The 26,854-nt window shown below is 45.4% G+C and overlaps 1 protein-coding gene across 1 annotated transcript in view; it reads left to right on the top strand.

Annotated features, from left to right (window-relative positions):
* Positions 1-26,854, top strand: part of CFAP43 (cilia and flagella associated protein 43) — a 119,722-nt gene that overhangs the window by 79,639 nt on the left and 13,229 nt on the right. Inside the window, exons 25-35 of the mRNA XM_088475760.1 lie at positions 4,473-4,562; positions 4,981-5,061; positions 5,836-5,961; positions 8,337-8,456; positions 8,954-9,061; positions 11,667-11,753; positions 11,836-11,924; positions 12,551-12,758; positions 21,068-21,180; positions 21,825-21,984; positions 24,867-25,031. Coding sequence (XP_088331886.1) covers positions 4,473-4,562; positions 4,981-5,061; positions 5,836-5,961; positions 8,337-8,456; positions 8,954-9,061; positions 11,667-11,753; positions 11,836-11,924; positions 12,551-12,758; positions 21,068-21,180; positions 21,825-21,984; positions 24,867-25,031 — 1,347 coding nt within the window. The remainder of the gene's footprint in view (positions 1-4,472; positions 4,563-4,980; positions 5,062-5,835; positions 5,962-8,336; positions 8,457-8,953; positions 9,062-11,666; positions 11,754-11,835; positions 11,925-12,550; positions 12,759-21,067; positions 21,181-21,824; positions 21,985-24,866; positions 25,032-26,854) is intronic.

Below are 26,854 nucleotides of genomic sequence, written 5' to 3'. Positions count from 1 at the left end.
GAGGAGCAGCCGGGCGGACCGGAGGGCGGCGGACGCAGGAGCGGGGTTTAAGGTAAGTTTTTTTTTGTGTGTGTGTGCCAGGGGCACTACAGGGGCATTACTATAAGGGCACTACAGAGGCATTACTATAAGAGCACTACAGGGGCATTACTAAAAGGGCACTACAGGGGCATTACTAATGGGGCACTACAGGGGCATTACTAAAAGGGCACTACAGGGGCATTACTAATGGGGCATTACCATATGGACGCTACAGGGGCATTACCAGATGGGCGCTACAGGGGCATTACTATGGGGGCATTAACATATGAGGTCTACTACAGGGGCATTTCTATGGGGGCATTACCATATGGACACTACTACAGGGGTATTACTACGGGGGCATTACCATATGGGCACTACTACAGGGGCAAAACTATATGGGCACTACTAGAGGTGCATTACTATGGGGGCATTACTATATGGGCACTACGATGGGGAAGGGGGGTGCAGGGAGATGGCTGGGGAAGGGGGGTGCAGGGAGATGGCTGTGGGAGGGGGGAGCAGGGAGATGGCTGGGGAAGGGGGGTGCAGGGAGATGGCTGGGGAAGGGGGGAGCAGGGTGATGGCTGGGGAAGGGGGTGCAGGGAGATGGCTGGGGAAGGCGGGAGCAGGGAGATGGCTGGGGGAGTGGGGAGCAGGGAGATGGCTGGGGGAGTGGGGAGCAGGGTGATGGCTGGGGAAGGGGGGTGCAGGGAGATGGCTGTGGGAGGGGGGAGCAGGGAGATGGCTGGGGAAGGGGGGTGCAGGGAGATGGCTGGGGAAGGGGGGAGCAGGGTGATGGCTGGGGAAGGGGGGTGCAGGGAGATGGCTGGGGAAGGCGGGAGCAGGGAAATGGCTGGGGGAGTGGGGAGCAAGGAGATGGCTGGGGAAGGGGGGAGCAGGGTGATGGCTGGGGGAGTGGGGAGCAGGGAGATGGCTGCTTCTGCCCCTGCACAAAGGGGAGGATGGCTTCTGATCTAGGACAGAAAGGGGGGTTGCAGGGAGATGGCTTGGGGAGGGGGGAGCAGAGAGATGGCTGCTGGTGCTAAAACTGTGTATTCACACATAGTGAATACGTAAATATATACATTGTAATAATAAATGTGGCCACACAAAAACCTGTAAAGGGGAGGCGATGGGAACAGAATGGGGAGGTGCCAATACAGGAAAGAGGAATCATCATAATTAATCATTAATGGCCCCCCTACAAGAACAGTCTGGGTCCACCCCTGCATTCCAGGGACCAATTACTGCTGAACATCACAGCAACTCACAGCTTTCTCATTTGTCATGGGTGGATCTTGAATTTTCCCAAGTCTCATCTGCAACCGATGCAGACGCTACAGTTTCTGGGAATGATCATGGACACCTTATGTCAGCGAGTGTTCCTCCCTCAGGAAAAAGCAACTTCCATTCAGGAGATGGTGAGGACGGTCCTTCGACATCAACTGGTATCGGTGCATGTTAGCATTCGCCTCCTAGGGAAGGTTGCGGCATTCGAGGCCATTCCTTACAGACGCTTTCACTCCAGGACGTTTCAGCTACACCTCCTCTGTCAGTGGCCAGGATCTCATATTTTCCTTCGACAATGAGTAAGGTTAAGTCCCAGAACTCAGATATTCCTTCTCTGAGAGGATGGGGGGCTGTGATTCAGGAACATCACTTCCAAGGCGGCTGGACAGCACAGGAAGCGAGTCTGCCGATAAACATATTAGAATTGCAGGCAGTGTTCTACGTGATACAGACAGCAGATCATCTGTTGCGGGGCCGAGCAGTCAGGGTCCAGTCGGACAACGCCACAACAGTGGTATACATAAACAGACATGGCGGCACCAGAAGTCGAGCGGCTATGAAAGAAGTAAGCCGGATACTAACCGGTTCGCAATGGCAATCTCAGCAATCTTCATTCCAGGTGTAGAAAATTGGGAGGCAGACTACCTCAGCCGGCAGGACGTGCATCCAGGGGAATGGGCACTACATCCGCAGGTTTTTCAACAACTGGTCCAACAGTGGGGTCTTCCACAGATTCGACCTAGACAAAATCATTAACTGCTCCTCTACTGCTCTCGGACGAGAGACCCGGAGGCAGTGGTAGTGTACACACTGTCAACACCATGGCAGTTCCAATTTGTCTATCTGTTTCCTCTTCTCCCTTGAATTCTACAATGCATCAAAAGGGAGAAGGCCGAGATTCTATTGGTAGCTCCGGATTGGCCTCGCAGAGCTTGGTATTCCAACCTTCAACTTCTGCTGAACGACAATCCGTGGCCTCTTCCTCTGAGAGAAGATCTCTTACTACAAGGTCCTTTAGTCTATCCAGACTTAAAGCGGCTACGTTTGACGGCATGGCGCTACGTTTGACGGCATGGCTGTTGAAAGGGCCATCTTGAGATGTAAACGGATCCCATCCAGGGTAATCCTTACTATGCTTAGAGCTCGGAAGGAAGTTACTTCTAAACATTACCACCGTATTTGGAAGACTTATGTTTCATGGTGGTGTGAATGTAGAAGGCCTCCTCCTACAGAATTCAACCTAGCCAGACTTCTGCTTTTTCTGCAAGCAGGTTTCTCAAGTGGTCTGCGGTTGGGTTCTGTGAAAGTTAAAATTTCAGCTCTGACGGTTTTCTTCCAGAAAAAGCTAGTCTTGATACCGAAGGTACAGACTTTTCTACAAGGTGTGATTCGGTTACAACCACCCTTTGTCCCTCCTACAGCTCCATGGGATTTGAATCTCGTACTTTCCTTCTCACAGTCTTCTCTGTTCGAACCTTTGGAGTCGCTGGAGTTAAAATACCTTTCATGGAAGGTAACACTTCTTCTCGCACTGGCCTCAGCCAGGAGGGTGTCGGAACTGGGAGCTCTATCCTGTCGTTCTCCTTACTTGGTATTTCACGAGGACAGAGCGGAACTTCATACTAGAATGGACTTTCTTCCAAAGATGGTTTCGGCTTTCCACATCAACCAACCTATTGTGGTACTGGTTCTTCCATAGGATTCACCTTCGTCAAGATCATACAAAACAAAAAGAGTGTCTGTTTTACATATGTGGAGAGGACTGCAGACATACGTAAAACAGACTCTTTTTGTTTCGTATGATGCTGCTCGTCCTGGTTGGCCAGCTTCCAAACAGTCACTGGCCCGCTGGATTCATCTGACCATCAGACAGGAATATATGGCCTCATCTAGGGAGCCTACACCTTCTATTACATCGCATTCCACTCACTCAGTGGGTTCCTCGTGGGCGGCTGCTCGTGGGGTCATCTTATGTTATGACTGTTAGAGAATGGTTTGATGTTTCTGGCTGTGTTACTGTTTTTCAAATTTTCATATATTCTGTGTACTTGCTTTGCCTCCTCTGCTGTTTGTTTTTTCTCAGCTCTCTTCGGGCACACTTTTTTTTTTAAGACTGGGCTTGGAGAGGGGTAGGAGCTAGTCACACTTCTTAAAAATTTAAAGTGCCAGCTCCCACTCAACACCTTCTATACCCCACTGTCTTGAAGCCTGTCCCCTATGGAATCGGATGTAGACGGCATTGCAGTCTATGCTAAGTAGTGAGCGTGCAGAGACAGAGCTCTTACACCTGGTATAGGGCTTGTGTACTAGTGCATGCTGATAATGATGATGACGGCTTGGACAGGAGCTGTGTGGTCATATAGATGAGTACAACTCGGCATTCGGGTAAATATCCACTTTTCCTTTTGGCCGACTTGCGTTCAACTCTGAATCGGACCCGATATATGTAAGATTGGCCTTTCTATGAGACAGAGGACCTAATTCAGAGTCAGTCCAAGCGGCCGCACGGTTGTACGGGAAAAGGGACCGGATATGCAAATGATTCCCTCGCAAGTTGCGTCCCTAAGTTCAGATCGGTAGCTGGCCGACCAAGGGGAGGAAGCGGCCGGAAGACAAAAAAATACGCCCCCTTCTCGTACGCATTACACGTCATCTCTGGGCATATAAGGATTAATCGAGACCATCGAGAACCATCGGAACTGGTCGTAGAGCTTAAGGTTGACCATACCCTCTCTTAAGCTCTACGATCGTGTCAGTGTAAAAACCTCCCATGTCACATGTGCCATGACGCTACTTTGTTAATTATGCATTCCCATAAACCGTATGCACTCCCATAAAACGCCGTTCGCATAATTAGGCACGCCTGCGTTCGGATCTCCACTCCTCCGTTTTCAAGCACCTTCCCCTGTTACCACCCACAAACGCCTCAATCTGTCACTCAAACTACCGACCTGGCTGTGTTCAAGGAGAGAGAAATTTCTGATCGTAGCGGCTAGTTTGCGCACGCGCATTGCGGACTTTATGCATGCGCAGTATAGCGAACATCGGTGGCGTATGACCGTGCGGCCGCTTCGGCCCACTCTGAATGAGGTCCAGTGTGTGGCTGAAATTGATTAATGTCTGATTTCTGTAACTGGATTTTTTCTCTTTGACTAAAGATAAAAGTTGAAAAATATTTAACATCTGAACAGAAGGTGCAGGCAGAGCAGCATGCGAAACAGGAAGAGGAGAAACGCCTGGCTGCACAGGTACATACAGCTGGAAAAGCTCTGCAGAGATATTCATTGTTAATGACACAGGTGTGATGTATTCACTAGTCTGTTTCCTGGGATTATGGTGCTTGTTTGATGCAGCGATACAGTGACCTTTACCACCCACCACACACCATACTCACTGGCTTCAAGATCCAAAAGATAGACTCGCCCCTTATTATAAGACATGTCCAATGTAAACATGGACTCATACCTTATTATGACACATGTGCATGAGGTGTTATAGACATATCTTATGCTATCATTAGTTTGAAAGACACTTACTAAGCACTCCCAGTAAGCATTCGCATGTGTTTAATTAGAGCAGTTCCATTTTTTTTTGGTAGAAAATGAGTTGTAGTGATGTGAAAGATAAGTATGGGGCTCAGAATCATATATTTCTTATTTCCTGTAGGAAGACAACGCCAAACAACGTGCACTCAATGACATGATGGGAGGTGTCCTAGAGGTGAAGAAGGAAGATATATTAAGAACGGTGAGACATTCTGGTACCTCTATATGGTACATTGCCAATATCAGGAAATTGTGTTTATCATCAATAAGGGATAAGCAAAGACAGTTTACTAACTTTTTTTAATATTTCCTACATTACTGTTACATGTTAATAGGAATATGGAATATATAATATTCAGTACTGTCCTATATCTGGTAGAGATACAGTATATCATTGTAATTTTATTATTATTATGATTAATATAATTTATTTATATGGCGCCACAAATGTTCCGCAGCGCCTTACAAAGTACATAAACAAGTTATAGACAAGTGACTTACAGAACAATACACTACAGGACCAGGACATGGATAATATATATTGCTACATTAGCGACCATAACACCCAGATAAGCAACAGAGCATAAGCAACCAAGTGTAAGGTGCCCTAATGGTGAGTAAGAAGTAGATGAAACTAAAGTAGGGAGAAGCACAAGAGGGTAGAGGGCCCTGCTCGTAAGACTGATGAACTTCGCCTTGTAACTATAATACATGCAGATAGCCATTACCAGCCATGAAGCCATATGGTGGGAAAGTGTCACCATTGAACAGTCGGAAAAATCTTATTTGTAGTTTAGTTCCCTTAATTAGATCAGTGACTGCAATAACCCATCAAGCTTCGACGTGTCCTATAGATATGAACCTTTTCTATCTATATCCATTTCATGCTGGCTTCTTATACATCATCACCATCATCCTACTGTTATTGATATTAAAGTTTCATAATTTTACATTCATTTTATTTGGCCCATTTCAGGAAGTCCCGCTTCCAGGGTTTCTGTCTAAGGCCGAAGCAGAATGGACTGAAGATGAAAAAAAGCAGTTCAAAGACTATGATAAGAAATGTAAAGAGCTGAATGAGGAGAAAGACAAGTACAGGAAGGTAATATAACACAACAGGAAGCCTGTCCTCATATGCTCTCTGCTGGCACGTAGTATGTATTGTGTCAACACACAATATGACACATATGACACAACATATCAGCAGAATCGGTTCTGTGATTAATATTTAACGGAATTTAGTTTTTTTTGGTTATCTAAGTTTAATATTATTTTACTAGAGTAGAACTTTTAGCTTTATTAGTATTGTTGTTTATTTCTATAACACCACTATATTCCATTGACACTAGGGTGTTGTTATTGGTCTGTAGGAGGAATCTGGAGCACTTGGAGGAAAAACGTGCAAATATGGGAGTACATACAAACTCCACACAGATAATGCCCTAGTTGGAATCAAGTACTGCAAGCTAGAAAGTTTAAGCACTGTGCCACCATACTACCCAAGTTAAAAGTTTATAATTGTGCCTCCATCAGACCAGATAGAGGAAGATTCAGTTAGCCAAGGGTTGATCTGTGCGGTCTGTATTCCTGGGTACAGGACCCTCAATAAACCTGCAATCAGCCCATATGCTGCAGTTAATGCTCATTTACCTCTGTAGGTGTGAGCTGAAATGAGCGTTAACTGCTTCCAGAACCAGGGGTCTACTTATTTTTCATTAGCCTGGCCCTTTCAGTGCAGGAGATTGGGCAGAGCAGGGTCGCAACTAGGGGGGGCTGGAGGTGTACCTGCACCGGGTGCACCGCTGCACTCGCCACCAGTGTCCTCCAGCCAGGCACCGCAGGGGGACTCCAAGCCGGACGCCCGCTGAGATTTTATTAATTACCAGTGGACGTCCAGCTCCTTTCCTGCAGCGCCGCAGTAGCCGGAGGCTGGAGTTCTCTCCTGAACGCCAGCTTCCAGCTCTCCCCACAGGCTCTATGGGAGAGATGTCATGACTACTATATGGGCACTGCTACGGGGTCATTACTTTATGGGCACTACTACAGGGGCATTACTATGGGGGCATTACTATATGGGCACTACTACGGGGGCATTACTATATGGGCACTACTACAGGGGCATTACTATAGGTGCACTGCTGAAGGGGCCATTACTATAGGGCCACTGCCAGGAGACAGTGTCTAACCTAACTCGGCAAGCCAGCTGTATATAACACATGGAACTTTAACAAGGAAGATGGGCCCCTCAAAGCTCTGGGCCCCATAGCAGCTGCACCCCTTACACCTATGGTAGTTACGCCGATGCATGTGTCCTTTATGTGCGGCCAAAACATGCATACTTGTGCACACATGTATAAAGGCAAGCACATATTGTATGTACAGTCAGAAATGCACCTGGAGAATAGCAAAAAGGTTGTTTGAAAATCCCCCCTACTAGTTCCTAAGAAGTGTCCTCTTCATTCATTTTTACTTTTTCATTTTTCTCTTAAATAAAACTGCACTGTTAAATGTCATTAATACCTTATGTAAATCATAAGAGTGAAGGAGCAAACAAACTGGCTTTATTACATTTGTATGTCCCTTTTCAATTAAATCTTTTTATTACATTGGTAAAATTCTGTATTTAAATGCACATAAAGTACATTCAAAAGGTGCAGTTTTACACCAGCCCCAGGGAATGTGCTCTCCCTATCGCCTTTGTATAATATTAATGATTGTCTCTAGTAAACATACATTGGATAACATCTGAATCTCCCAGCTTCTCCCACCTGGAGATGCAACATTTTGCAGACGCCTCCATTTTGATTTTCTAAGTATGTAGCGGCCAATCAGTCTCTTTGAGCCACATGAGGCTCTGTGAACTTATAGCAGATGACTTCCTGGACACATGAGCTCCTCTGCAACACAGGGACATCACGCAGCATACCAGAGAAGGAGTAGAGAGTGTATTGTGCTCTTCTGTCTTCTCCTGCGCCACATAATCTACAGTCTTTACCTGTAGTTGTGGAGGTGTGAGAAGGCATAGAATGCATGTAAAGAGTATGTGGGGAGGTCTGATGGCATGTGGGGAGATCAGGGGTCTTAGGAGGAAATTCAGTTGCATGTGGGGAGGTCTGATTGCATGTCAGTAGGTGTTCTATGCATATAAAGGACATTTGGGGAGGTCTGATGGGCATGTAACAGGCATGTGGTGAAGTAGATGGCATGTGAGGAGGTCTAATAAGCATGTAAGTGGCATGTTGGTAAGTCTGATGCATGTGAAGATGACTGGGGGGGCATGGCTCTTTGCAGGAATTTATAGATATTTTGGGGGTTTTGGTTTGACTGATTGGTCGCTCCTGTACTTATCCCTGCTCATTTACCAGATTACCCTTGACTGAAATGCAAGGCAGCTTTGGGTTTTTGTGGTTTTGTTTACAATTTTAAATATTGAACACATAATATACTTGTTCACTTAGAACTTTTTAATTACTTTAGATACTAGAAGCAGAAATGAAAAAGATTCAGACCTCAATCATGGAAACCACACAAGCTTTTGATGATGTTTTAACAAGATTATTTCAAAAGAAGGTGAAAACTGAAATGGTCATTTACCAGGTAACCTTTATACTTTAATGCCATTTTTTAAATCAAATTACAAATTTGGCTGTAACAATATTTTTCATATAGGACACATCAAAATACAGAGTTAAAAATATTATGGAAGGTTTTTGGCCTCCATCTTGTAGCCAATGGCAAGACAATTGCTAGTGTGGGTAATGAAACGCAAAATGGAACATTTCATAATTGAAAAACCTATTCACATTTAGGGGTCTATTTACTAAGCAGTGTAAAGAGAGATAAAGAACAGTGTGTTGAGTTGAGTTGAGTTGAGCTTATTCCCCTGTTATGGTAATTATATATGATGGTTGACCAGCAAGAAAAACAATAGATATGTTACAACAATGTTCCATAGGGAAAGAATAATCAGTTAGAGTCCTCACTGGTTTGCAAATGAATACAGCATTAACAACTGAGTTACAGCTGAAATGTGAGTTTACAAACTGAATTGATGGGATAACAAAGACTGAACTTGTAAACTTTATACTGGACAGGAGGAACTGAAAATAAGCAATCTTCTACTCTCTATTCTTATTGAAGATGAGATCAATACCAGAGCAGCACAACTAAACCATATACTGGGCACAAAACGCAAACAGAAGGTGAGCGACATATCTATATTGGTATTTGATGCTGACCTTTTATATCCACATAAATTATACTGGTTTCTTTAATAAATGAAAAATCTGTGTATTTTACAGTAGTAACTTTGCATTGTATGCAAAGGGCTTATTTAAAGTTGGACATTTGTAAATTTTTGTGTGTAAAATATTCATTCCATAGTGCATAAGCATACACTACAGCTTATGAATTTAATACACCACCCAAATCGTCCATTTTTTGGAAAGTAATGAACAAAAGAAGCTAGTTTGTGATCAATATATATTAATTTTGGCAAATAAGCATGTTTTGTACTCATACACATTGTTTACAAATAAATTGAGTCTCGATTTCCTTAAATTTTTTTCTCATCAAAGTATCCACCCTTAGTGGTGATCACAGCAGTGCAAACGCAGGGCATTCTCTCAGGCAACTTGTCTGACAGAATACAGCACACTTGTCTTGTAGCAACTCCCAAAAGTGATTTTGTCTCTTGAATGCGAACTCGAACACACCTGTCCAGATTATCCCAAAGGAGTTCAATTCTATTGCAATCAAGACTCTGGGGTGGTCAAACCATGTTCTTCAGCATGTCTTTGTGTTGACTAAACATCACGCCCAAAAAAACATCTTCCACTAACTAGTGGTCTAGCTCCTGTGCTTTTTCGCCCACAATAGCGTGCTTTTATTATTATGAGCCTAACCAATGGTTTTCGGGCTGCAACACATACATTCAAGCCACCAGCTACAAGTTTGATGGAAACAATTGACATGCTTTTCTTCCTCATTTCCATCAGAGCAGCACAAATCGGTTTCAAAACAGCAATCGGCATATATCTGATATTACTACGAGCACCTTGTGACCTTGTGGGCGTAATTTGCTTATTTTCAGGGATCAGACATCCGGCTATTAGCATACCTCCCAATCAGGGACCTTTGCGCACGGCACAGCCATGCTCCCGAAATTAAAGGGCTTGGACTCACGGTTGGGGGGCATGGTGTCGTGTTTAGGGGACGTGGCTTTGCGAGAAAGCCGTATCTGCGAGTCGCAGCAGTTGGCTTAATTTCTATGCAAAACACACGTATCAAGTTCATCCTTTACAGAGAAATCGACAAATCTGTGGGTGTATTGAAATTTGCTGTAATGTACTTCAGAGTATAGCTTTTGTATATTGTTGATCACTTTATGCCAGGCGAGACTGAATGGGTGAGGGTAGTGTATGCTGAGCACAGTGAGGACATGGTGCCATAATTGTGACACAATAAGAAGTGGACGCACAAGCAGACAGCCTTTAGGAGAGGCATCTTTTGCTGATTCTAGAGGACTGTACAACAGTAGACAATACTGATGATGGCTATCTGCAGCATCGTCTAGCTGTTCTGATTGACTGATTGCGTATTGATCCCTCCAGCTGATATTATTTAGCATTACGGCTATCAGTAAGGGGCTCAGGGAGGAGATGTGTATCCTGTAAGAGGCAGGCAAGCTAGAAGTGTTCTGTCCAATGAGAATGAAATCAATCAGATAGAGGCTCAGCGAGAAGCTGAGTAAAGCGCCTAATGTGTGGCCATTGTGTGTCCATAAAGACAAATGGAGGTCTAAGAAAAAAGACCAGGAGAAAACAGAAGGAGATCCTGTCCCTGAAGAGAAAATGACTACAGTGACTGGCTGACAGCAGGACCTCAGAGATACAAACATTGTGTAATTCATATTATCAGTCACTAGAGGAGAGTGTTATTTTGCTGCAAAGCTACTGATATGAGGCCATTTAACTAGCGTCAATGTGGTTGGCGACCGTCTTGTGATGTTTGGCTGCGCACATTTCAGCCTATCAGAGCAGCTCATCATTAATTTTCCTGCGCACCTTCATGGGATACAATAAAAAAGGAGCAATGCTGCATTGCAGCCCAGTTACTAACTGAATCGCCCTCCTTACAGCACTTTTATGTTCAAAAGGTTTGAGTTTGCTGTATGGAAACACTTATTTTGTAACAAAACACCAGGCAATGACCAAAAGGCTGCTGCTACCTATAAGCTAATTCCTGTTACAAAATATACATTTTATTACAAGTGACATCAGACATTTTTGGAAATATTATTGGACTAGCTGTTGCCCGTGGCTTTGTCCACGATGAAATTCCTTCTGCCAACATTTTTTCTATTTCAGGTGCTCTAGTTGTGTAGCTTTACATAGGGGCCCTGTCACAGGAGTGGCCCATGTGACCAGCAGCCCTATACAGACAGCCCTTCACCCACCACTCATACCAATGTGTGCCCTGTGCACAGACTGCTATGTAGCCTATCCTATTGAAGTGAACAAAGCACCTCTCCTCCCACCCCTTACCATCCGTACCCATGGTGCCACACCTATCTCTTGCATGGATGATGTCAATTGATTTTGTTTTTGTTATTGCTCAGGTTTAACTTGACAGATCGAGAGGAAACAAAGTGCAGGTTATTTCTAGGCGTTTCCAATACAAAATGATGTCGTTTTAATGAAAATCGGTTCAGTAGTTTTTGCACCAACTTGGAACAAACAGACAGACACAACGTTCTTATAATATTAGTATAGATATACTATGGAAGCAAATATATTTTTGTTACAGAATGAAACTTCTGAACTAGTGAAGACTTTCAAAGCTGAGGTGGAGGCATTCAGGGAGTCCTATGATGACCTAGTAGCAGAAGATAAGGTAACGACCACAAGCATTTATACTACTGAAAAGCTACATGCTTATCATCCTATTCATATTACTGAATTTCTTCTGGTTGTAGTTGTTAGATCGAGGATTTAAAAAGGATTTCTCTGACATCTCGGCTCACTATGTGGACCAGCTTTATAAACTATACAAACGAAGACCAAGGTAGTATTGTCTTTGGACATTTTTTTGGGGGTGCATACATATACAGGAATGCCTAATACATGAAGTTTAGCCCCACAGTACTAAGGGGAGATGTACTAAGCTCTGGAAAGTGACAAATTGGAGAATGATAAACTACCAGCCAATCAGCTCCCAACTGTCATCTTACAGGCTGTGTTTGAAAAATTACACAAGCTGATTGGTCGGTAGTTTATCACTCTCTAATTTATCACTTTCCAGAGCTTAGTACATCCCGTCCTATGTTCGGTACCTGAACACTGGGGTACTATGACAATGAAACAGGAAAGGGATGAAGCCATTGTGTTTCAATTTTAAACTTTAGACATATACTACGGCAGTAATCATGTAAAAATATCTAATAATCATAATGCTTTTATGTATTACAGTATTTTATATGTCATTCCGGGTCATGGTAACACAATGATATGAGACATTTTATATTTGTCCTATAGTTAACTCTCAGCTGTGGACCCAGACACAAACTTTAGGAACAGAATGTATCATATAGACATACTGATTCACCAATGTAATGATTGTACTGGCACCTATTTGTTAGATACTTTAAGGTAGCAAGTTTTAATCAGCTGTGATGTGCTCCACTTGTTTAGAGTTCAACGCCTTAGGACTCAGACAGAAAATGAGGCCCCATTTGGTGATCGTCCAGGATCGTCAAAAGCATATAATGACTCAATTGTTCAGCTAATGAAAGCTATGGATGAACTAGACACTCCAGAACATATGCCAGAAGGCCTGGAGCTGCCAGTGTGGGAGCGTTTCTGCCTGGCAAGGCGGTCAAAGATGGAGTATGAACAGCACGTATGTAACAATTGCTCCTCTCGCTGTCTTAACCACAAGCATGAATCAAGTTTAAACATTTGGTTCTAGATCATTTAAGTAGTTTATGGATAGTTTTACAATACATAGCATTTTCTTGTTATCGTCTTTATCCTGTTCACTGTTGAAGTGCCATGTAAAGTAGACACCTTATTTATTTGCTACTGATGAAATTTTTTCTATACATTTATATAGTAAAGAAATGTTAAAACCTTAATCCAGACATACAGTATACCTTACAGTCCTGCAAACTATGCTCTCCCAAAACTGCAATATTTCTAACTCACGTCTTGTTAAAAATAATAATAATTAAATGGCCCTTGTCAGACATTTCCCACACAGTGTAAATGGACAGAGATAATTAAATGGGTTTCTACTTCAGGGTCCATAGGGGGTCCACAGGGTTGACCTTGGGGTATAGCTGGATCTGGATCCACGGGCACCACGCAGTTAAAGCTTTGCTGCTCCCAGGATGCACTTGGGTCCGTCCTCCTCTATACCCCGCCCCCGGCCACAGGCACCTCAGTTTTTAGTTGGTGCCCGGCTGGAGTCGGGTCACCCTGCGCAGTGGGGCTGCATAAGCAGCCCCTAAGCTTTATTTTTTGTTTTTAAAAACGAAGATTTTATTATTTTATTTTTACTATCTTCAGAGCGGCAGCATCAGACTGTCCATCTGGACGTCTACGCTGCCGCTCCAACAGCCCCGCTGGCGCTGCGACGCCGGTACTGATCCGGGGATCGCAGCGGGACCCCGGAGTCACTACTAGCGTGGCTCCGGGAGCTCCCACTGACTGCTGCCGGACTGAAGGGGCCAGGTAAGCCGCGTGCAGCGCTGTAAGCGCTGCACGCGGGGATAATGCAGTCTTCATGCCGCCGGTCTCTGGGGACAGACCGGCGGCGCTAGTAGCGACGGCAGGCTCCCCCTCTTCAGGAATACCCCGCGTGACCGCTGGGCCCCGGGGTGTGAGTACCGGCGGGGAACCGGCTTCCCCGGGGGTTTAGTACTAGCAGGGGAGGCAGCCTTCCCTGCTTCAGCGCTCCTCCCCTCAGCCCAGCGCGCCTTCTCTCATGTGTGCTGGCGTCGCTGGGCTTTTATCTTCTGGCCACTCCTCTTCAGAGCTCTCCGGCGGCCATCTTCCTCAGGCAGCATCGCAGAGCTCCCAGGCAGGCTTACAGTGGACCAGTCCCCCTGCGTACCTCTCCCCTGATCAGGACGGTGTTCGCAGCGCTATAGCCCTCCCAGACACTGAATCTGGGAGGTTGATTGTAGCGGAAGGTGCAGGGAGTAATACTTCTCTGCATGGTATGAGACTTTTGCTAGTGCTGCTGTCTGTGCTTATTTTCTACTTACTGTCAGCTTTTTACCTATCCCTTTCCTTCTCCTACGGCCCGCAGGTGCGTGGGGGAGGGGTGTTCTTTCTGGGTACCTCACTTATATAAATCTACGTATTTGTGAGGTCCGTCACATACAGTGGTGTGCTACTCAGTACCAGATTGTGGGCTGTTTGTGTTGCATACCTGGGAGTGCGTGGCTGTTATACGCCTTACCTCATTTCGGTGAGACACTTTTATTGCAAAAAAGTTTGTGTCATGTCTGATGAGGGGAATGAGCGCTCCGAGGCTCCTGTGTTGTTTTCCTGCCGACGCTGTTCAGCAGGGGTTGACGGGGCAGATTTGTCTCAGGACGGTCTGTGCGGGCGGTGCCAGTTGGTACCTGGACCCTCTAATCCCCCGGTGGCGCAGGATCCTCCGTGGGCAATGTTTAGGCAAGTGCTGGCGTCAATCGCGGACCGACTTGCGGTCCCGACTGCGGCCCCTTCTAGGGCGTTGCCCCAGCCTACCATCCCCCGTTCCCCGGGTGTGACTCGTCTGGTGCAGTCTCCTCCCGGGTCTCAGACTGTGGGTCCTTATGCGGGTTTGCCGGTATACGTGCAATCCCCCACGGTGCCGCAGCAGTCGATGGTACCTTTTCAGGGGTATCCTCAGACAGTACCACCGCCTTGGGTGGACGTCCTCTCCAGCTCTGTTCAGAGTCTGGCGGCCTCGTCATCGGCTTTTCAAAATATGTTGCACAGTGATTTGCCCCCACGGGCGTCCAAGCGTTCCGTTCCGGCTTCACTGGCGGCTCAGTTCACGGATACGGACGTGTCTTCGGATGACGGGGAGATCCATGAAGACTCTGACTCGGATACCGGGGCCCAGGAGATGGAGGCTAAGTCTTCCATTAATGTGCCGGCATTGGTTAGGGCAGTGCGGGCCATCCTTCACATTGAGGAGGATGTGCCCGCCCCCAGGTCAAAATACCCAAATTTTAAAAAGGCCAAGGTAGCTTTGACGGTTTTTCCCCTGTCCGATCAATTGACGGATCATATGGCAGGGGCCTGGCAGTTGCCCAGCAAGAGGTTCCAACCGCAGAAGCGGTTGGCTTCGAACTATCCGTTTCCGGAGGCTCATTGCAGGAAGTGGGAAATTCCTCCAGCGGTGGATTCCCACGTTACCCGCTTAATTAAAAGCGCTACGCTGCCTTTCCCGTCGATCTCCTCCCTGAAAGATCCCACGGACAGGAAGGTGGAGACTTGTTTGAAGTCTATCTACTCTCTCTCGGGGGCGGTGGCCCGTCCGTCCATGGCCATCTCTTGGGTGGCTAAGGCCATCGAGAGCTGGGCCAATGCTTTAGAGGATACCTTTCCGGAAGATGCTCCGGAGATCCAAAGAGCATTGATAGGTCAAATGAGGGATGCGGCTTCCTACATTGGGGAAGCATCGTTAGACGCAAGCCTGCTAACCTCTCGGGTGTCGGCTGCAGCTGTGTCGGCGCGTCGGTCCTTGTGGCTGAGGTCTTGGAGAGCTGACGCTGACTCCAAAAAGGGACTGGAGGCCTTACCTTTTAATGGGGAGTTGCTTTTTGGTCCAGACTTGGACAAAATTGTGGACACTCTGGCTAAGTCTAAATCAGCCTTCCTCCCTTCGGCTTCTGCTCCTACCAAGGTACGGAGCTCTGCTTTTCGGTCCTTTCGGGTTCAGGGCAAGGCCAAAGGTCAGTCCTTCCCGAGGCAGTCGACGACCAAGGCCGCTTCTAAGCCCAAGAAGCAGCCCTGGAGTGTCAGGCGCCCTTCTTCCAAGCAGGAAGATAAACCTTCTGCCTGATGGGACGGGCCTCCCTCTGGGGGACCCCAGAGTGGGAGGCCGACTTCTTCTATTTGCCCAGTGCTGGCACAATACCACCACGGATGCCTGGGTTCGAGAAGTGGTCTCCCATGGGTACGCCCTGTCTTTTCGGCACAGACCGCCCCACCAGTTTTTCTGCACGAGTCCTTCTCAGGATACGACCAAGTCTTTACAGATTCAGGAAGCTATAGAGTCCTTGCTGACAGCAGGAGTCATTGTTCCCGTTCCTCAATTACAACGAGGGACGGGGTACTATTCTTCTCTGTTTCTGGTGCGGAAACCCAATGGTTCTCATCGCCCTATCCTCAACTTGAAGTCTCTGAACAAATTCCTCAGAGTTCCCAAGTTCAGGATGGAAACGTTACGTTCCATCATTCTGGCGATGGAACCGGGGGATTACATGGTGTCCCTGGATATCCAGGACGCCTACCTCCATGTTCCGATAGCACCTTCGCACCAGCGGTATCTTAGGTTCGCTATCCTTCAACACCATTACCAGTTCCGGGCGCTACCCTTTGGTCTCTCCACGGCACCGAGGGTGTTCACGAAGATTATGGCGGTCATGGCCGCACATCTTCGGAACCAGAATGTACGGCTACTACCGTATCTGGACGAGTATCCTGTTGCTGGCGAGTTCCCCGGAGGTACTGCTTCATCATCTCCACTTGACGGTCGCTTGCCTGCAAGCGCACGGGTGGCTGATAAATTGGAAAAAGTCCTCCCTGATTCCATCTCAGCGGATGGTTCATTTGGGAGCCCTGCTGGATTCTCGTCAGCAAAGGATCTTCCTGACCCCGGAGAAGGTCTCCTCCCTGCAGCTGAGGATACACAGTTGCCTGAGCAGTTGCCGCCTGTCGGTCCATTCGGCTATGAGGGTTTTGGGCTCCATGGTGTCAACATTCGACATGGTGGAATTTGCCCAGTTCCATTCCCGGCCCCTGCAGGGGCTGATTCTATCGGAATGGAACGGGTTACCTCACCGGATCCGCTCTCAGTTGCTGGTGTTGTCCCCGGAGGTTCGGCAGTCTTTGGCTTGATGGCTTCAGACAGCTCATCTGGTCGAGGAGCGCCCCTTTTGGATCCCGGACTGGGTCCTGCTCCCGACGGATGCCAGTCTTCGGGGTTGGGGGGCAGTGACCGGCTCGTTGTCACTTAAGGGTCGTTGGTTCCCATCAACATTCTGGAACTGCGGGCGGTTTATCGGGCCCTGCAGTCGTCCGGTCCCGCTCTTCACGGAAGGGCGGTTCAGGTGCAGTCCGACAACGCCACCACGGTGGCGTATATCAACCACCAAGGAGGAACTCGAAGTCGGGCAGCGATGTCGGAGGTGTCTCGCATCCTTGCTTGGGCGGAGTGTCACATTCCAGCGATCTCGGCAGTCTTCATTCCCGGAGTCCTCAATTGGGAGGCGGACTTCCTCAGCCGTCACGACGTGCATCCCGGGGAATGGTCGCTTCACCCAGAGGTGTTTCAGCTACTCGTGGACAGGTGGGGGCTGCCGGAGCTGGACTTGTTGGCCTCCCGTCACAATCACAAGTTGCCCGTTTACGGTCAAGGACAAGAGACGCAGGCGCCAGTCTGGTAGACGCGTTGTCGGTGAAATGGACGTTTCACCTGGCGTATCTGTTTCCTCCGATATCCTTACTTCCTCGGGTTCTGCGGAAATTCAAGCAGGACGGCGGCACGCTCGTGCTGGTAGCTCCGGCGTGGCCCAGACGTCCTTGGTACTCCGATCTGCGGTTTCTCTCCATCGACGCTCCGTACCTTCTTCCTCAGCGTCGGGACCTGTTGTCTCAGGGACCCTGCCTTTACCCGGATCTGGGTCGGCTGTCTTTGACGGCGTGGCTCTTGAGACAGCCGTCTTGAGGTCTAGGGGTTTCTCCAGTTCGGTCATTGGTACCATGTCAGGGGAACGCAAGCATGTCTTTGCACGGATTTAGCACAGGGTGTGGCGCACTTACTTTCAGTGGTGTGAATCCAGAAACTATGATCCTCAGGTGTTCCGGGTTTACAGAATCTTGGAGTTCCTTCAATCAGGTTTGGACCTCGGCTTACGCCTGGCCTCTCTGAAGGTTCATGTATCTGCTTTATCCGTGTGGTTTCAGCGACGGATTGCTACACTACCGGATGTTCACACCTTTTTCCAGGGTGTTCTCAGGATACAGCCTCCCTTCGTGCCTCCTGTGGCTCCTTGGGACTTGGCGATGGTGCTACGGGTCTTGCAGGGTCCTCCTTTTGAGCCTCTTGAGGTGGTGGACCTCAAGTGGCTGACGTTCAAGACCGTTTTTCTCCTAGCAATTGCTTCTGCCAGGAGGGTGTCAGAGTTGGGGGCGCTTTCCTGTCGCCCCCCTTTTCTGATTTTTCATCAGGACAGAGCGGTGCTCCGCACTCGTCCTGAGTTTTTGCCCAAAGTGGTCTCAAAGTTCCACATTAATCAGGAACTTGTTGTGCCAGCTTTTCAGTCACCTGATCTTTCAGCTGGTGAGGCTTCCTTAGATGTAGTCCGGGCACTTAGAATCTATGTGGACCGGACTGCTTCGGTTAGGAAGTCGGATTCATTGTTTGTCCTCTTCGGTTTTCACAAGAGGGGTTGGCCTGCCAACAAGCAAACGTTAGCCCGTTGGCTTCGTTCTGTTATTTGTGAGGCTTATGCACAGGAGGGTTTACTTGTGCCAGCCTCTGTTAAGGCTCATTCCACACGTTCTGTGGGTCCCTCTTGGGCTGCTAGACGTGGCGCCTCCGCTGTTCAGCTGTGTAAGGCGGCCAGTTGGTCTTCCATTCAAACGTTTTTGAGGTTCTATGCGTTTGACACCTTCGCCTCTCAGGATGCATCCTTTGGGCGCCGGGTACTCCTTTCAGCACAGGAGCGTCCCCGCCCTTAGTTGAACTGCTTTGGGACATCCCCAAGGTCAACCCTGTGGACCCCCTATGGACCCTGAAGTAGAAAACAAGAGATATGGTAAGAACTTACCTTTGTTATCTCTGTTTCTACGAAGTCCATAGGGTCCACAGAGCGCCCGCCCTGCCGCACCTGGCTTCAAATGGGCTGTGTGGCTGGTCACCGGTTTTCCGTCTCCCATTTCTGTGAGTATGGTTTCTTGTGTGTTCCAGTCTTCCTTCTCTCTGTTTAGTCTCCTCCTCCGGCCTTAGCCGCTTACCAACTGAGGTGCCTGTGGCCGGGGGCGGGGTATAGAGGAGGACGAACCCAAGTGCATCCTGGGAGCAGCAAAGCTTTAACTGTGTGGTGCCCGTGGATCCAGATCCAGCTATACCCCAAGGTCAACCCTGTGGACCCTATGGACTTCGTAGAAACAGAGATAACAAAGGTAAGTTCTTACCATATCTCTTGTTTTTTCACCTTATGATGATTTTAATTTATTTGCCCTCCTGCAGCTTCATTCTGTATTTTATATCCTAAACAGAGCTTTTTAGTGTGTTGCTATGACACAGTGCCATTCAGAGGCCACTTTTCTGTCATATCCCAGGGCAATGGAGAAAAACCACTCTGCAGACTAATATAAAGAAATAAACACCGCAATAAAGCTGCAGTTAGATTAAATGTTAATTCATAAATGTTTTTAATAAAATTGTATTTGTTAAAATAAGCATAAATATAAACAATTTACCAGTCCTAAAATGCAATTTAGTAACAGCAATCTTATATAGAGCAAATCTTGGTGACCTTGTAGAAGTCATTTTCTGGTGTCCCAGCCAGCTACTTTAGATTGTAAATTGAAGTGCTCCAAATTTGGTCTAAAATTCAAAACTTCACAATAAATTCTCAAACTTCGGGCTAAATAGACTAAAACTTTAAACTCAAACTTGTTACAACCTGTTCAAGTTTTACTCAATGTATAATTGTACAATTGTATAGACTTCCGTGTGAACTTCGAAATTAAACAAAGTAATGTTTTCTGTTTGAATTTAAATACTGTTAAAAATATGATAACATTTAACCATTTAAGACAGTGGTTCCCAAACTGTGCGCTGTGGCACCCTGGGGTGCCTCAGGACACTTGCAGTTTGCCTCAGGATGGTAGTCAAGCACCAAATCAATCAAATTCTTTATGGTCAATGTAATTTAAATCTGTGGACAAAAAGAAGAGCAAACCTGTCCACCACCACATAACTGATCCTAAGACTGGGTACACACGTAAAGATTTTCTGTCCAACCATCCAACTAGTTGATTGGTTGGAATGAAAATCTGGTAAGGTATGAAACAAATGACAATCAGCAATTTGCTCCCAAACACCAGAATATGGACAAAAACTGTTGTTTGAACAAATTGTTCAGATCAAACATTTAACAAACTTGTCTGACAACCATTTTCATCTGTTTTCTGGCGTTTAGGAGCAAATTGCTGATCATCATTTACTCCCATACATTACCAGATTTTCATTCCAACCAATCAACTAGTTGGATGATTGGACAGAAAATCTTTATGTGTGTACCAGCTTAAGGATGACAGGGGAGCACAATTTACTTAACTTTACTAAAAAATTTTCAGAATTTCTCAATAACAAACTTTTGGCTTAGGGGAGCCGTGAAAATGTTGATACACTAGGGAGCTGTGATTCAAAAAGTTTGTGAACCACTGATTTAAGACATTTTATTGTATATTTTATATTTTATCATCTAACAACCACAAACCTCATGTGAGAACATGCGAGACAAACTAATGCATGAGTATGGTTCACCATTGGATGACAGGTTGACTGCATCAGTTGAACCAGATCGAACTAATGAATTTTACGTTTAAACCAGAAAATGTTAAGAAATTTCTTAACAATTCGAATTATATGAGCATCTATAAGCTCAAAACTGGTGAGATTTCAGCGAGACTGATACTAAATTTAAAGCGGAAATCAGTGGTTCATGTAGCGACAATCTCTCTGAAATCCCACTGGCTTTGTGAACATAGAAATTTTTAAATATCATCCCCCAGGTCTTGATTTAGTTAAATAGCTGAGATTTTTTTTTTAAAGGGAAATTGTTGATATTGGTGACCGAGGTGAAAAATATATTTTGTACATAGGGTTTTTTTTTAATGTAAATTAGCAAAGTATAAATGTTATATAGCCTAGTTAATATAATGTGTCATTCAAAATGTCTGCCTGTTTAGGTGAAACGAAAGGCCCTCGTTTTGGCTGAAATGCAGGAATTTCTAAATAAGAGGATAGAAGAAGATGAGAGAACACGGCAGGACATTGAGAATATTATTCAAGAACTCAACATGTAATTAATACTTTCACTTTGTTTATTAATAGCAGTGTGTAAAACTAGATGCAACTTATTTGTCAGATTTTTTTACACTAGTTTCTTCAAACACTATATATCTGCACTTGCATATTTGGCACCACTCATTTGCATCTGCTACAAGTTGGGTACGGGATGCCGGCGTTCGCCATCCCGGCACACAGAATGCCGAGGCCGGCATCCTGACTAGGTAACAATCCTGACAGAAGCAGGTAAGTAGAATTCCCTTCCTCTACCCCAACCCCTACCCCTCACTTCCTGCAGCCTAACCCTCCCACCCACAGCCTAACCCTAACATTCCCCACCCCCACAACCTAACTCTAACCCTCCCTCTAGTGCCTAACCTTAACCTCTAGCTCTAACCCTTCCCCTAACCCAAATACTTATCATCGAGATGCCGGTGGTCGGGATGCTGGCGCTGGGATTCTGTCTGGTGTAGGGATTCCGTCGCCAGCATTCTGAGATCCCTCTGCTACATGCGGTATTCCACTTGGGTATCTTGCTATTTTCATTGAACAGTCCACTATAATGAGTAGTAATTTGCCAGGGCATCATAGTTTTTATAGTTTGTAATATAGCTATTCATTCATAAATATAATCTCTGGAATCTTTTATTGTTTTAGATTGCGCAATGAGAAAATGAAGTTTCAGCTGGATTTGACTGTCCAGTTCATACTTAAACAAGGGCAGGTGGAAGTGGAGAACATTGACTTAATTCCTAATTACGCAGATGCCATACTTCTCCATAGAAGTGTGATAGAAGACTTAAATAACACTATACGGGTAAACAACAATTCATTTAATTAAGTAACAGCTTTTTATGACACAAAGGGGGAGGGCAGTTTTGCACCTTTTATTTATTTCATTTTTAATTCTTAAAATTAGTTTCAGAAATAGGAAATCTGTGAAATTCTTTCAGAAATTAATAAAATTATTATCTGAAGAATGTTCAGAGTATGGAAGCTTCTATTTATCTGGTATTAGCTTGTAACTGTAGGTGAGTACCAGTATCTTTTTCCTGAGCGCTGATACCTTTTTACATAGGAAAACAAGCACTGGATAAAAGGTGTAAGACAGATAAAAGTCTACATCAAATCTCTATTGTCAATATGTAGCAGACTGTTAATCTACTTGTAATTTTGTATGTATTTTTTTTTGGTCCTAGCTTACCCACTTGATATTCTGTCATTGTTTTTGGTATAAAATGTAAATGACAGACTGCTGCAAGTTTTGGCTTGTGGTGGTTATTGCTGGCATGAGAAAATCGCACCCTTGTAAGGATTCTTTCAAATGTACTTTTTGATTTTAATCATACTTGCCTACTCTCCCACAACATCCTGGAGACTCCCGAATCTCGGGTGACTTTCATGGACACCCGGAAAAGCAGGCAAGTCTCCTGGAGCACCCTTGTGACCGCCCACTTTCCAAGTGAAGTGGTCGGTGCGAGTGGCTTGATGACACGATTTATGCTGAATCTTATAATCATAGCCCCGCCTCTCACTTTACAATGCTGGTAATCACACCATTGTATAGCGGGGGCGGGGCCAAGATGCACCGCAGGGGTGGGGCCACGATGCACCGCAGGGGCAGCCAAAAAGTAGGTAAGTATCATTTTAATTAAGCCCCATTTTGTGCTTAAGTAATATCAATAAGTAATTTAATTAAACCCTATTAATATTATTTGATGGGTAAGTTACACACAGACAAATAAGGCAAAATAAGATCAATTCTTTTTTAAATTCTTTATTTAAAATTTCACATACAGAAAAAAAACACAGGCAGTGCAATGTTTAGTATAATACAGTACACAATGCAGAGCAATGGTCGGTACCTAATATAGAATAAACTAGCACCAAACCAAAGACACTCATGATTTATTATTTTTTATTTAAACACATCGCCATGATATAGGTCCTGATTCAGAGCCGGACGCTCTGACAGAGCGCTCGCTCTGAATCAGGGCCGGGCTATTTTTTTTTTAGAGCAGCCTCCTGGCCGCTCGCATAGCTGTGGATGACCACCCACAGCTATAGCGAGCGGCCAGGAAGATGGTCGCGATGGTCAAGACCATCACGACCATCGGGCTTGCGACGAGACCCTTGTGGTAGGGTCTTGTTGCCGCAAGCCCCAGAGAGATTTCGGCTCTAACATAGTCGAAATCTCTCCCACTGACATCACTCATGATGTCAGTGGGGCCGGCTCCAAACGGAGGCGTTCTCATGGGAACGCCTCCGTTTGGGCAGCCACTCCCCCGGCCCACCCACCAAAGGGGGCGTGCTGTCACTCAACATCGACAGCACGCCCCCTTTGGTACGAGACCCGGAGCGACGGATTGCCCGTCGCTATCCGGGTTTCGCGCATGCGCACGACGGAGCCGACTCCGTTGTGTGCATGCGCTCTGGGCCACCATCGACCCGGTTGCGAGCGCTCATCGCTTGCGAAAGGGGCTGAATCAGGCCCATAGTTTCTTTTGTAAGTTGCTCTATTGTCTTCTTAATAAAATGTAAAGCATTGAAAATATCTAGGTTCGTTTTTAGAACATCCTTCTTTATCCCTCCTTTTTATGTTACCATTAGATGCGTATGCATTTTTTTTACACGTATATAGTAGGTTTAAGGCTCATACACACTAGACGATGTGCTGTATGAATGATATTGGTGAAAGATTTCCCCTGAACTTTATGTAGTGCAGGACAAATGATATTGGGTGTATCTTTAAAGATATCTTTCAGTGAAGTCATCTTGCCATATCTCTGAACAGGCAATTCTTGACGATATCGTCAGATTGGCCTGCATGAACGGACGACAAAAGACATCGTTAGCGGCCCGCGGGAGCGCGCATCGTTGGTCGTTCACTGCATACACACTGAACGATATGAATGATATATATTGTTGAACGATATCGTTATCATTCATATCATTCATAAAAATTGTCTAGTATGTATGCAGCTTTAGACTTGACTGGAACCACTGATATACAATATACAATAGGTCATGGAGTATAGCTTCTGATGTGAGCTTTAAAGACTGCACCACAGTGCCTGCACAGTAGTGAAAGCACAACTAAAGAAAGGGAGAACCTTGTACAAGACAACCAAGAACTTATAAACCTGTAACAATGGTATTTTATTGTGGAATTCTAGTTCTATTTCAGCTGTGGAATTCCATTGCAGAATGATAATAAAAATCCTTAACAGGGCTGTTTAGCTGCATGGTGTATATTCATTTGCACAGCATGGAAGAGGATTTTTGTAGGGCTATTAAGCTTTATATTTACTATTGTGCAAGAGGAGTGAGAATCTGCAGTCTATTGCCAACTAACCTGTATACAGCAAACCTGGATTGGGGCTTAGGTGTTATTTTCAGTAGAAAAACATTCTCCAATTAATTATCAGTTAACTAATGTACACAACATATTACTGTTAACATTTCACAATAGCTTTCCTTTAATCCAGGGCTAAATTTACTATGCGGCAATTGTTAAAGCAACGTCTGTTTTGTACTGAATATAATTACCTCTGTAAATCCAACAAGCAAAACCGCCAAAGAGGCGGTGGCTTTGTAATAACAGCATAGTAAATGTAGCCACTAGCTTGCAGAAATATGCTAGAGGTATGGATGCCTATGTCACATATAGCTAACATGGCATTGTTCCCTGTTGTCCAGGGGCTGGGAGAAGAGAAAATTGCAAGCATGGTGGAAAGCAAAGATTTCCGGAAAGGAATCTTCCAACTTCAGTGGGAACATAAGAAAATACAAATGGAGATGGAAGACCAGAAAAAGAAATCCAAGGATATTATGATGCTTCGTGTCACAAAAGAAATGCAGATAGTATGATGTTTTCCTAATATTTGTTATTTAGAGCATAACACTGTTAGTGTACATACACGGATCAGGTAACCTGATTGAGATATACATCTACTGCAAACCCTTCACTCCATTAATGTTCCTGGATCTGTTCTGACCTGGATCACTCTCTGTATCTATATCAGAGCCGTAACTAGACTTTTGGTGCCCTGTGCCAGAAAGAGCATTGGCGCCCCCCTCATTTTTCAAAGGAACATAATGCACCCAAAAAAGGGCCATGGCTTCATGAGGACGGGCCAGGGAAGAGAAAGGGGAGGCCAGGAGATGCTGGGGATGAAATATGAGGAATCTACAAGTGAGAATGATAATAAACAGAAATATGACAGGCCCAAACAGCGCCTGTGCTCTAAGCACTTTCTTATTATTTCCTGCTTTAATACTGTAACCAGTCCTGTCTGACCTTCCTCTCCAACTTCAGTCCATCCTAAACAATATGGAAGATTTTCCTCTCCTGCACTCCAGTATAATCTGCCCACTTTGCCCTTCCCTACACTTGTTCCTAATTCGCTATATAATCCAATTCAATCTACTCAGTGACCAGTGTCTTTGCTAAATTGCCCTTGCACCTCTATTTCTTAAGGTCCCCATACATCTACGATGGATCGCCGTGAAGGGATCAGAAACGCCGATCCGCCGGTTGGAAATGCCGACCGGCAGCCATCGATGTTCTACGATCCGTCGCAAGGTTCGGTGAAATTTAACATGTAAAATTTCACCGAACCTTGCGACGGATCATTTTTTGATCGTGACCGGCATATCTGTGAAATCCAACATGGTGGATTTCACCGACCCTGCAATGCCGGGTTGCAGAATCGCTACATCGTGGCAATCCGTCACAGATGTATGGGGGTCTTTAGTTCTAATTGTACATCTGGTAGATCAGTGAAAGTCATCAAAAATATTTTTACTTGTTCAAGACATTTAAAATTAGTTTAAATCCAGTGATATGAAACCATTAATATGAAAATAAACGATTATTCATGTACAAATATTGAAATTAATTGGCCCATTCTTTGCAATGTAGCTTCCACAGGTGTGGTAATGAAATTAATGATTGTGTTGAATAGAATGTGAAAAGCCCCACCTGTGTAGTTTTCTTTTAGTAGTCAAATACATAGGTTAGTTAAGAAAAACTGTGAAGACATTTGGGTACTGTGTGGTAAATTAACTAAACTGTGTTTTACAAACCCATTGTGTTTACAGTAGTTTCCTCTGCTGGATTTAATGGGGAAATAATAATAAGTACAAAACACGTCTGGTTTTGTATTTAATATTATTGTCTCTTTAAATCCAGCTGCTGAACCCGCCGATAAATCAGTGGCTTAGTAATTTACACACGTTTTCCAAATGATTCAGAATTTTTTTTCTGTTGCCTTGTTCCCAGAGCGCACAAGTGCTAACTTTGGGCCTGATTCAGAGCCACTCGTAAGCGGCCGCTCGTTCGTTCTGACCGATGTTCGCTCATCTGCGCATGCGTACGGATCGTTATACGCATGCGCAAACCAGTCAGTGCGGCCGAAATTCATGTGCTCGCAAAATAGCGAATGCCTGCTATTTTGAGTGACAGAATGAGGCGTATGTGGGTGGTAACAGGGGAAGGTGCTTGAAAACGGGGAGTGGAGATCCGATCGCAGGCGTGCTTAAAGGTCAAAACGGGCGTTTTATGGGTGTGCATAATTAAAACAGCAGCGTCATTGAGCACGTCACTGGGTTATTTTATAGCCAGAACTGCTCGCAAAATTGTGGTAGCAAAAACCGACCACAAGAATAGCGAGCAGCTCATACCC

This window comes from Taudactylus pleione, unplaced genomic scaffold, assembly GCF_031769625.1.
Source record: "Taudactylus pleione unplaced genomic scaffold, aTauple2 ptg000178l, whole genome shotgun sequence".
In the NCBI taxonomy this organism is placed as follows: domain Eukaryota; kingdom Metazoa; phylum Chordata; class Amphibia; order Anura; family Myobatrachidae; genus Taudactylus; species Taudactylus pleione.
This window is presented reverse-complemented; position numbering and strand designations above follow the sequence as displayed.